General features: G+C 39.3%; 1 protein-coding gene across 2 annotated transcripts in view; it reads left to right on the top strand.

Annotated features, from left to right (window-relative positions):
- Positions 1-6,405, top strand: part of cgnl1 (cingulin like 1) — a 30,694-nt gene extending 24,289 nt beyond the window's left edge. Inside the window, exons 13-19 of one of the 2 annotated variants that reach the window (XM_004067327.4) lie at positions 458-619; positions 750-839; positions 4,029-4,112; positions 4,283-4,407; positions 4,613-4,721; positions 4,820-4,983; positions 5,072-6,405. In XM_004067327.4, coding sequence (XP_004067375.1) covers positions 458-619; positions 750-839; positions 4,029-4,112; positions 4,283-4,407; positions 4,613-4,721; positions 4,820-4,983; positions 5,072-5,219 — 882 coding nt within the window. In that variant the 3' untranslated portion in view covers positions 5,220-6,405. The remainder of the gene's footprint in view (positions 1-457; positions 620-749; positions 840-4,028; positions 4,113-4,282; positions 4,408-4,612; positions 4,722-4,819; positions 4,984-5,071) is intronic. The other variant, XM_011491359.3, reaches the window with a different exon arrangement.
- Positions 6,406-12,757: the final 6,352 nt, after the last annotated feature.

Here is a 12,757-nt window from a genome sequence, read left to right as displayed (position 1 = left end):
ATGAAGAAAAACACTAGCAGTGCTGGATTCATTAGTCACCCAGGGAACCATGCAATTATTTACCCTAGCAGGAACAAAATTGCTCCTCATTGCTGTAACAGTCACACTTAATAATGACACAGTTTACAGTATGATTATTAAAGAAGCTCCAATTTAAAAGGGAAAACAGAAATACTGTATAATAAGTTACTTTTCTAGATTTTTTTTAAGGAATGTCCTGATGTATTAACATTTAATCTACTTCCCTTTTTACATGAATTTATTGTAGTATGTAACAGAAAACTTAACTCATAATAGACAGGTTACAGACCTGAGGGGAAAACGGTTGGCTTGATAGATGGTGCTGGACATGTAGACTGGAAGATACGCAGCAAAAACCCTATTTTTAAGTTGTTTTTCCTGATGCTGAATTATGATCAAATGCCATTTCATTGGGCATGAATTAATTTTGTTTCAGTTGTCACTTCGAGACGAGGACCTGAAGCAGAGCGAGAAGGAACAAGAAGAAGCTTTGCTCAGGCAGAAGATGCTGGAGGAAAAATGTCATGATCTGGAGGTGCAAATCGACAAAAACAACCAAGCTAAGGATGAAAAAGCCAGACAAATCAAACTCATGGAGGTACACAATGCTGACCTTCAGTAAACCTGGAGGATTTACTCAGGCGTGACATTATTGCTTGAGAAGACGGGATAAGAAGGCACTTTTGCAGGTTAAAGATACCAACAGGTGCAAATCTTTTGTTCTGCAGGAGAGGATCGCTCAGATGGAGGATGATCTTGAAGAAGAGCGTCAAAGTGGAGATCAGCTGATGAACAGGATAGACAGAGGAAGAGAACAGGTACACACTCTCAACACATTTTCATTATGAGTGCTCATGGTGTGACCCGCCTCACACAGAAATGTCTTTGTTCCATCCTAATCTGTAAATGATATCTAGATCTCTTGTTGCTTCATCTTCCACCTCTAACATCATGACCAGTGTCCCTCACATCTCACCAAAAAAACCCTCCATGTAACAATTTCAGGTTGATGCCAACACTTATTGTGTAGACTGATGCCTGTGCGTGTGTGCGCACTCAGGAGACTTCTGCAGGTTTATTGATTCGTAAGATGACCTTTCATAATCATCCTGCGTTAGGGCTCGGATAACTGAGTCTGAGCTCAGTTATCCAGTGTTTTTCATGCATCAGTCACAACAAGATCTGTCCTAATGCTCATCCAGAGCCAAGTCCTGTAAAGCTGCCAAAAATCCCTGGTTTTCAGTGTGTCCAGTTCATTTGGAAGTTGCAGTTGTAACTTTAGCTGAGGAGCAGACAAGTTCTGGTGTATGTACTGTTCCTGTGTGCTAAAGCTGCTGACAGAGATAAGATAAGATTTGTGTGTCTTTAGACTCCCAGTTTTTTCCCAGCAAAGATCTTGCCTATCAGAGGGAGTATTAGAGCTCTAGTTTTTCTTTCCTAACATGACCCATTGTTACTGCGGTTAATTATGAGATCAGACGACAGCTTTGCTATGGGCTCCACTCAGTCTGGAACAAATGAGCTGAAGGTTGGAGCAACATTTAGCAAAAGTATGTAGCCTGAAATTGTCTTTAAATGCTTTCCCTTAAGAAATACCCTGGCATGGAGGAGAGGGCGGTATTGTGACATAGTGGCATTGGTTCATTGGTTGTCAAGGCAACGCTTGAGCTTTGTGCAGGCAGAGTGGAGAAGTGCTACTAGTGAGTGTGCGTGTGTGTGCGCAGATCCCTTGCGGGTGTGTGCTTGTGCGTGCGGGCTAATGTGCGTTGGGGTGGGGCGGGGCGGCGGGGGGGTGTATGGTTATGGGGTGGCGGGGCTGCTGTGCAGGCAGCAGGAAGAACACCTGCGTCTCTCCTGGCACCAGGTGCTCCTCTCCTGTCTAAATGAGAGTAATCTCCCCTCTCCTCTCCTGCCGTCTCTCACAAAGCAGATTAGTTTCGCTGCATGTTCCAGTCTGCTGATTCAGCTCCCTCAAGCACTGTGCTGGCTGCACCAGTTATAGGGGCCATCGTTCATCAGAGCACCCCACTGTCACCCACTAATTGGCATAAAATATCACCAATTCTAAGCTCCTTTCTCAGAGAAAGAACCATCACTGCTGTATCGATTAGTTTCACAGAGCAGTCACTCTGCTGCAGTCAGGTCTCTCTGAGGGACTTCAGTGAAAGCTGATGACACCTGATCTTTTTTTTTTTTTATAAAAGTTTGTTTTCTTTTAAAGTTTTAGATGAAAAGGCCTTTAACTCCGTTCAATTTAAACCTTGGATTCAGTTATCTTTGCCAACACGTCTGTAGACTTGCCTTCAAGCACATCCTTTATACTACTAAATTTTTCTCAGCCTAATTTTTTGGGGAAAAAATATCCAACAGGTTGTAGTTTTTTGTGGTTTTGCAGATTTATCTCCAAGCACTTCAGACACATTAAGTAATGATTTGATAATCAGTTATAATAGTAGATCCCTGACAACAGAGTGACCTCTGGCAACACTTTACTGCCCCAATCTTCTGCATAGCTTTGCTGTTAAAAAAAAAACATTTGAAATTCCCTTTTTAGAGAAAAACTTTAAAGATTCACGCCAATCATCTTTTGATCTATGGTAAAATTGTTCCCAGTGGTCTTTTAATTATGATTATGCCGTTTTTAGACAAAATTTTAAAAACGATGTAAATTTCTAGGACATTGTTTCTGCCACCCTGCGACAGACTGGCGACCTGTCCAGGGTGGCCCCTGCCTTCACCCGCAAGTGGCTGGGATAGGCTCCAGCAGCTACGTGACCCCGGAAGGGACAAAACTGATTAGAAGATGAGTGAATGAATGGTTTCTGCAGAGTGACAGGAGCTTGTGGCCCACTGATAATAGTATGTATGAATCAACTACATCTTTTTCCACCAGCATTTTTTTTTCGTCTGCTCTTTATTCACAACGATTTTAATAAAGAAATACCGGTACTCAGAAATGCAAATTTAAGCTTAATTTTCTATATTTATGCCTCCATCTTCAGAAAAACCACTACAAGAACATGTTAAAAATACAGAAGCAAGAAAATGTAATGGATAAAAGAAAGGTTCATTACTAATTCTGGAACAGTGTTGTCAGGGCAAAATAGTGCCAGCTTTTTTGTTAACTACCACAAAAAAGTGGTGACTGCAGCATCGAGTGACTCAAATTGCACTGAAACAGGAGTTCAAGTCATTCTGACAATCGAAAACTTTCAAATCAATTTTTTCACAAAACAAAGTTACGTTTTCACCAAAATGACTTGACTAAACTGGGTGACGGGCAGGTGAGCTTCATTTATGAGAATCTTTTTGATCATTTACCATGCCTCCCATGGGACTCTTGCTGCCGAGTGTGAAGCATTTGAGGAGCAGGGTAAATCCACTGAGCTGGATTTACCTGCATTTATTATCTGCAGGTTGTGCAGCAATTTTCCCTTTTCCTTTAAACTGGTGCCTTCCAAAACGTACGCACCATTTATACAGGTCTGTTATTATTTAACTTTCTATGAGAGGCTTTGCTTTGCTTGACCTCTCAACAGAGCAGCTGCCCCTCCTGAAGTTCTCACTGAAACAGGGGTGTCGTTTTAGCCCCAATGTGGTCAAAGGAGGCAGCCCAAGTTTAATCGTCGCTGCTTTTGTGCTGCAGAAGATGAAGTCAAAACCAGATTGAATCTTGTTGACAGATATGAATTCATCACATGCTCACTTTATCTGCACAACACACAAGTGTTGCTCTCTACAAACCTGTTTCACTGAGACTGAGCCTGACCGGCAACACGAGCGGGGGAATGCAGTCAAGCAAGAAAAGCTAGCTCAGTAATTAACCGCAGCGCTTCAAGCATTAACTCCTGTGTTGTTTTAGCAGCTTGTCTCACTGACTGCAGTGTGTGTGTGTGGGGGTGGGGTGGGGTGGGGTGGGGGGGTGGGGGTCAGATGGTGTCTGAGCATAATTGTTGTCAAAGCGTGTGGGACTGTAGCGGTGACGGTGTCTGGACTCGGGTTGACAGGTGGAGCAGATGAGAAGTGAACTCCTGCAGGAGAGGGCTAGCAGACAGGACCTGGAGTGTGACAAGATGGCTCTGGAGAGACAGGTACACACTCACCTGTCCTGAAACTACCAGCTACACACACCGTTCATTTCATTTTCATCAATTTAATTTGATCGTACCCATTCCTTCATCAGGTTCATTGTTGTTTACGCTCACTCATCGTTACGGCCCAAAGAGACATTTTTGAAGCTTCTGATTTACCTTTTCTGTAGAACAAGGACCTGAAGGCCAGAGTGGCTCATCTAGAAAACTCCCAGAAGTCCAACAAAGACGGTTTGGTGCCCCAGCTGGAGACTCGCGTCCAAGAGTTGGAGGAGAGGCTGGAGGGAGAGGAAAGGTGAGATCCAGTCTCTGTAGCAGGGAAGAAGGATGTTGGGGTCACAGTGGCAAAAGAGGAAAGTTTTAAATGAAAACTCTCAGCAGACTCGTGGATGTTAGAAGTCCTACTTTACTTTGATGCCTTTAGAAACCCCAAATATGAAAAATTGTTTGCCAATCTGGCAGTGGACTGGATTTAATGTGTGGACCTGCCTGCATTTCAGGGAGCGAGCCAACCTGCAGCTGGCCAACCGCAAGCTGGAGAGAAAAGTGAAGGAGATGATAATGCAACTTGATGAGGAGCATCTGACAATGCAGGATCAGAAAGACCAAGTATGTAGCAAAGTGTCCTCTGTGTCTCAAATGTGTTCAACGCCATCCTAAATACAATTCTGAGCAAATAACTGGATTTACCTCAATGTTTTTTGTAGTTGAATCTGCGTCTAAAAGCCCTGAAGAGGCAGATGGACGAGGCTGAAGAGGAGATCGACCGTCTGGAGCACGGCAAGAAGAAGCTGCAGAGAGACCTGGACGAGCAGCAGGAGGCCAACGAGCACCTCCAGAGCCAGCTGAAAGCTCTGCAGAATGAAATGAGGTAAACCTGTCATTCATCTGCCTGCTGTGAAAGGCAAATTCCAGATTTTTACAGTGTTCTGGTCCTAACACTTTCATCTTGGCTCCAGGCGCAAGACCGCCGCTGCTCCGCTACTCAACAGCCTAGATGAAGATGATGACGATGACGTCAGCACTGATGGGGAGACGTACTTCAGCTCATCGTCCAGCTACAAGCGCTCGAATCCGAAAAGCATGCAGGCAACTTTTACCATTTAGAGAACCTGGGAGGTAGAGGATCAGGCTTCTTTCACCTCTGGACCAAACTGGACATTTAACAGTCTGTGATGTTACACCCAAATGTCTGTAAATACTGGTTGATGTTTTATGACATATTGATATTTTTATAAACTTGTTGAACCCCACCCTCCTTCATGGGGGGGGGGGGGGGGTATATTATTGCCTGGATTTAAAGTCGATGTGCAAATATTCACTCAGTATTATTTCAGCCATTTCTTAAACAATGAAGGAAATCAGTTTTTTTTAATTCAGAAAAAAAATACATTTTCTAATTTTTCTCATTTGACCAAACTAATTATCAATGCCTTTTATTTTCTGCTATCCAATAAAAAAAACCTGTTCATATTCATAATTGTTTTATCTACAGAAAAAGAATTTGTGATTACTCTATAAAGCTGCATAACCAGTACTGCCTTACTACACACTAACTTGTTTTTTATGCCTATTAAACTACATAAAATGTTCAAATACTACTGTTTTGAAATTACCCATTTTCACTAAATATATTTACTTTTTTTATTACTGAATAATTCTCCAATCAAAATGTATGAAGTGAATGTTGTTTGGATGTTTAATTTATTCAACAGTGAGTTTGCAAACTCTTGGCTCAGTGATTTTTTTTTTTTGTAGAGAGCAAAAGGAGCGACTTTGTACACACTACTCCTGTTTTGATACTGTGTTATATAAACCTTTGTTCAGTTTGATTGCATGATGTCCATTTGTCCCGTGTGTCTTAACTCATCAGGTCTCTTGTATTATCAGAGGTCACAGTATTACATTCATGTCTTCTGGTAAAGATTGGGATTTGGCTCTATTGCAAGCAAAATTGTAAACGTTGAAATGATTTCTCTGTTTTCTATTTTTTTAAATCTCCTGCTGTGTCTTTGTAAGGTCAGTGTTGTGTTGATACTGGACATGGAAGGACCTTCTATTGTGTAAATGTGTCCAAATGTGTTACACAAACGAGCCTTACACTTGATCAGAGATGTTTTTTTATGTAAATGGAAACAAATTGACAATCAATGTTGTGTTACTTTCTCCTTTCTTCTGTTTCTGCACTCAAAGTGTTTGGAGGTCTTTGAAGAAAGAGGGAGGTTTTGTCTGTGGACACAACTGTATGCTTAAAAATTCTGTGAAGATGAAAATAAAGTTATTCCGAAATGCATTGACAATTATTTCTTAATTACAAAATGAGTTGGTGTTTAAAAGAATTGTAAAGTTGTATGTGTTTGGCCTTCAGTGGAGGTAGACTAGATGTCCTTAAGGCAAACTGAAAAATGATGTCTTACATTTGTCACTCATACTGTGAAATATAGTCAAAGATGATTAAAGTAAACTGATGTGACTAAAGGAGGCTTTTAAAAAAGAAATCTAAATGTAAGTAAAAAAAAGTCTCATTTTGTCTTTTTTTAATAGTTTAATATTTTGTGCTTTTAGAAAAGAAAATACATTTTTTATTCTGTGCATTTAATTTAAGTGTGTGTACATATTTGACCTGTTTTATTACATTGGCTCAGTTCTGCATATCAGCCTCAAGACAACCTTTTTCTCCAAGAGGTCAGTTGACTAACTGTTCTGACAGAAGATTGATCGAAATTCAAATGCCTTAATGACTGATAAAGGAGCTTTTGGTGGAACAGGGTTGTTTATTTGTTACAATTCATTAAGATTTAACATAAAGCTTGTTTTACATTGAGATATTAATACCTTCAAAAATAAGATATTTTTTCCTTTCATGCTCTCAGCTGATTTCAATCCATCAATAATCAGAATGTTCAGCTCATTAAGGACTGGATTGCTCAATTCAACAACTTTTAGGATTTTTTTGTTACAAAATTGAAGTAATTTTTAGAATATTTTAAAACCAACATGATGTTTTTACACAATTTTTATTAATTTTTATAAATTCCTCTTACTGCAGCAAAAGGAAAGACAAAAATGCAGCTCATCTTTCATTATATTGTTTAAATTCTCTTATTCTGATCTGTCTACTTTGAGACTGAAACACAGACAAATATTTGATTACCATCGATTTTTCTCTATTGGCTCAATTTTTCTTTAGGGACAAAGAAAATACTTGAATTTGGATTTGTTGATTTATTTTGAACTAATAAATGTAGTCAAATAGTTTATCTATCTATCTATCTATCTATCTATCTATCTATCTATCTATCTATCTATCTATCTATCTATCTATCTATCTATCTATCTATCTATCTATCTATCTATCTATCTATCTATCTATCTATCTATCTATCTATCTATCTATCTATCTATCTATCTATCTATCTATCTATCTATCTATCTATCTATCAATGAGTCCTGTTGACTCTCATATCTCTTTCTTTTACCACCCTTTCTCTTCCTGATGGTATGGAAGACAGGCCACGACCTTCATTTGCTGTGGAACAAACAGCTCGACCTTTAAAGTGTCACAGTATTTTGTGCCCCCCCCCCCCCCCCATGTGTCAATCCAAGCCTTGAACAAAGTGGGGCTGTATTCGCTTACTGCATGGCTTAACGGGCAAACGTTGCTTCTGCCTGACAACGTAATCATTCCTGGAATTCCTCAAGATGCTTGAGTAATCTCAGCCGCATGAAACAAAGGAGGAGGCAGGTGATGGAGACATGTCTTTAGGGAAGACTAGGTGTGGCTTTGTATTAAATTCAGGGCTGTTACTGGATAATATGACAAACAGGAAGATGACTATTTCACAGTTCTTGATTTTAAGCCTTCAGGTTGTTTTTAGTTAGCCTGGGAGTTTCACTTTATGGGAGTTCTCGAAAATACCGTAGGTCAACTCTGCCTTCTAGTGGCAGGACGTCAGATTGCAACGTTTTCGCTTTGGCAGTTTTTCAACACATGGATGAAAAATCTTTTTATTCATTCATGCAGATACTTTCAATGCCCTGCCAAGACATATATAGAACTATGATGGATGATAAAAACATCGAAAAGCAGAAGAAAATGTACGTTTTATAACATAAAATACATTTATTGTTGTTGGAAATGTTGGAAAACTAACATGTGACTGTGTCCTGACTTCTACAAAAGTACTCTCTTAACTCAGCTATTTTAAAAGGAAACATGAATGCTTCTTATCAGGCTTTAAGGCAGCCGACCTCTGCTGACACAGGAAGACATTTAGCAGCAATTCGTCCGGTCAAACAGCTCTTTGGCTCTCACGCATTTCTTTCTCAGTGATTGATAGCTTTGGTAAAAAAGCTTTCTGAGTGAAAATGATTTAAAGCTGGTTGAGAAACCACAGAACTCAGATACGGTGAATGATAGATAAAGTGAGGGGGTTCATCTGAGAAGTGCCCAGCCTCTGACTCCACTCAGGGTTTCTTTTTTCTTTTGTGTTAATGATGTTGTTTTTGTTTTTGTTTTACGTGGTGCTAATGACAACAGAGAAAACATCCTCCAATCTGGACGCCTTAAGCACTGAATGTCTCAGAGAAACCAGACAAACCTGCTTGTAGACCTTGTTCAGCTCTCCATCAGGAGCAGAACAGACTCCAAATGCAGTGTATTACTCAAGTCAGCTGCTTTGGAAATACTTTTTTTATTAAATATTACTTATATATGTGGCTTAATCTCACAGATTTTTGCCTCAAACTTCATAGTTTGACATAATCTGAATGAATCTAATTAGATCTGAACAAATGAAAGTGGTCATAATTCAGACCTGCAAAACAAACTTTGCAAAACACATGCTTCTCTATTATTTCCTTGTGACTATAATTGTGTACTTTTTTAGTTTTCCACTCTTCATTTGTTGTGTTCGGGTTATGCTTTTTTCCTCTGTCACAGTCACACCAGGTTTCAGTTTTAATCATCCACAGCTCCATGATTTTCATTTCTTCATTTTCAGATCCTTTGTTTCTCCACATCATTTTGTCCTCCTTGTTTCTAATTTACTCTGGTTAAATCCATGTTTGAATTAAACTTGTTTGATTGTATCTATTAAAGTCTTTGAGTTTTGGGAAGTCTGTCTCGTTCTTTCAATTGGGTCTTCAACAGCAACCATTTAAGGCAGAAAGCTCACCTGAATATCAGATTCCAGCCACTCTTTTCAGCAGATCTTAACACACAGAAAAATCAGGTGAACTTATTCTTTGGGTGATTGTCTGTCTGAATGTCTTTACTCCACACGTCTGTTTATTCCCCTCGACAGCAAACGCTTCTTTGTACTTCCCTTTCTTCGTTGTTCTGTTGGTGACCGGCCCATATCATGATTGACCCTCCACTGTGGTTTGTAGCTGGTTGAATTTTGATTTGATTTTTGTACCTTTTATCAAAGCATTAAGCTTTTCTTAAAAGAAAATGCAGTGTTTGAGTTTATACGAATGTAACTATGTATACCTAATAACAATTATTTGCTAAAACACAGTGTTTTTTAGGTTGACCTTTAAAAAAACTTCAAACCTGTTTTTTTAAACAAACTGTGATTAGAGCTGGCAGTTTCTTTTACTAAGGAAGTTGAGGAGATGAAAGCAGCTTTGCTGTTACTCCTGAGCTCTTCCTCATCATTGTGCTTGTGGTGAACTCAGTCCAGGGCATGTTGTCTCAAAAAATGTATCAAAAGATCCTAATTTCCTTCTTTTGTGAACTTCATCTTGTGATTTCATAAACATTTAAAATAAACACAGATTTTGGAAATGTTTCACAAACCCGTTGTAGCTCCAGAATACAGAAAAAAGTGTAAATGAACCACTTTTGTCAAGATTTAAAAAAAAAGGATCATAGATATTATGAAAAAACAACCAACAGAAGCTGTTGGAGAAATTGAAAGTAAAACAGTCAGAAATCATAGTTGTAGTGGCCTACCAAAATGTCTAGAGGCTAATTTAACAAATAAGGCTAAACAAATTTTACTTTCTAGTTTTTTCATTATGGTCATTAAACTGTGTTTTGTTTTTTCACAATGAAAAAAATCCCAGAAATAAATAGGTTGATCCGAGAATTACAGATCATTACATCAGAAAATTGATTTATAATTAGATTTCTGTGCTTTCTCAGTAGTTATGAAATAATGCCCTGTAAAAACCTCTGACATAATATAACAGAAAGGCCTGTCACTAATGATAAGAGATAAAGATGGTTTGAGCTGGTAATGTGTCCAGACACATATGACTGAACCGGATTTTAGTTTTATCTTTATTCTGCCGAGTTATCATGTCCTCGGTAAGCCTGTTTGTGAGAATTTTATTTTTTTTGATCAACTAGACTTAAAAAGAAAAATACATCAATACATTTTGGGAAAAAATGTAGCCTTTATGACTCAACGTTTCCCAAAATCTTTATTCAAGATAATAAAGAAATTTTGCTTTTTCCTAAACTTCACTTGGCTAAAGACCAACGGATCCTCGCTGCTGAGTACACAACAAAGGGATGTTGTTTCTTTAAACAAAAGTCTTAAAAAGTCGAAATAACAACCCCCCCTCATGGAAGCCAGATCAAACATTCACACACTATAACCTGCATGAACACACCCAGCTCATAACTGAGGAGAACTCCAGGTTCTGTTGAGCAGTGAGCTCCCACTGCATCAAAAAATCCTCCCTTTGTGTTGAACTTCACCCATAAAAATGTTCCCAGAAATTAAACTTTGAGATTAATTTGAGATTAAATGTTTTATTGGAATTACATAAATGCTAATGGCTCAGCTGTTGAAGGTGCATCAGGGGTTCAGCTTTCCCCTTCCCATATAGTAATGAAGTGTTTGTTTTTGTTCAGGATTAAACTCAATAATTTATCAAACCAAAGTCTGCTTAGAATTTGGAACTATAATAGTGAGTTACATAATTTTCTTGAACTTAGTTTTTATTATCTTCTTGCACCAATAAAGTTTTGAGAACTAGGTTTAAAAGAAAAAGTGGCTTCAATTTCCTGTTCCGTCGTTTAGGAAGTTTCTTTAATACAGAGTGAATGGCAAACAACTTTCCCATAAGATGTGTAAGAATACAAGCGTTGTACTACTTTGTCATATTTTCCATCATCTGTTTTGGTTTTTGTAAAACAGTTTTATATGGTTCTTGTTTAACCCTTGTGCTATCTTAAATGACCCCACCCTTACATTGACGTGTTCTCCCTACCATGACAAAGGTGGATAAAGGTGGAAAGATTTCATGTAATCCATGGACACCAGTGAAGATCACAAATCATTGAATAAAAAAGGTTCAGCGCACTGTCTAGTGGGTCTAGATGACCCAACTCTAAATGGTAAAGTGCCTAGGGTACTTCAAGGGTTAAATTATGGCTCAGTTCAAACTGCAACCTGTAGGGTGGATGTGGTGGAGAGGTAGAGCGCATGACCTCTGGTCCTGAGGTCAGGTTTGGATCCTGCTTTGCCTGTCCATAAGTTGAAGTGTCCTTAAGCATGACACTGAACCCCACATTATTCCTGGAGGTTGAGGTTGTTGCCAGTGTTTGGCAGGGGAACTGCCATTTCAGCTAAATCAACTTCTACTGAGCCACACGGGTGGTTTGGCAGAGATTTTTTACACCAGATTCCCTTCCTGACACAACTCTGCATTTTATCCAGGCTGGGGACAAGCACAGGAAGTTTCACCGTCCGTGCTACTGCCCAGCCACAAGGAGGCTGGGCAGTAGCACGGACGGTCTTGCTCAATGACCCCACCCTTACTTTGACGTGTTATTCCTACCATGATAAAGGTGGATAAAGGTGGAAAGATTTCATGTAATCCGTGGACACCAGTGATGATCACAAATCATTGAAGAAAAAAGGTTCAGCGCACTGTCTAGTGGGTCTAGATGACCCAACTCCCAATGGTAAAGTGCCTAGGATAGCACAAGTGTTACACTGGGTATTTTAACTCTACCGCAAAATGCTAAATACAATAAAGTTAAGATAAACTGTATCTAGCTTGAAACTGTTCTGTGATTTAATCTCACCTGATCACTCTGGATCTGATCAATGACTTATGGGTAAAAAACAGATTAAGGCACGAAGACAAATCCTTCACCAGCATGGACCAAAACCACAACAAAAGATGAAAAGTGAACAGCTTTTGAGCAGACACTTGACCAGAGGGACAAAGGATGAGAGTTTGATTGAACAATTTTGGGTTGCCGTCTGACATCTTGGGTTGACTCTGTTAACTGCAGACCCCGGAAGGAAGCTGATGTTAGAAATACATCAAGCAAGAGGATTGAGCACGTAGAAACTGATGATGATGAAGGAGCATGGTGATGAATTAGCGCACAAGAAGGGTGAGTGAATGAGTGGATGAGGAGAAAGTGAATGGGTGAGTTCATGAGAAATACATGAATTTGGGGCTACAAGCAACAATAGACTGGAAAATGAGTAATGGGGAGGGCAGAGTAAAGAGCCCCTTAACAAATGGGGATGAATGGTTTAGCTAGATTTAAATGATTAGACTTCTGTCAGGTGATGGGAGAGGGTTTTTGGGGGGGGATTAAACCATGGTACTGCTTCCAAATTTAAACTAGATTAATTTAATCTCAGACAGACTGGCGATCTGTTCAGGGT

Source organism: Oryzias latipes, chromosome 3 (genome assembly GCF_002234675.1).
Source record: "Oryzias latipes chromosome 3, ASM223467v1".
In the NCBI taxonomy this organism is placed as follows: domain Eukaryota; kingdom Metazoa; phylum Chordata; class Actinopteri; order Beloniformes; family Adrianichthyidae; genus Oryzias; species Oryzias latipes.
The sequence above is the reverse complement of the archived record's forward strand: the minus strand, read 5'-3'. Positions and strand labels throughout refer to the sequence as shown.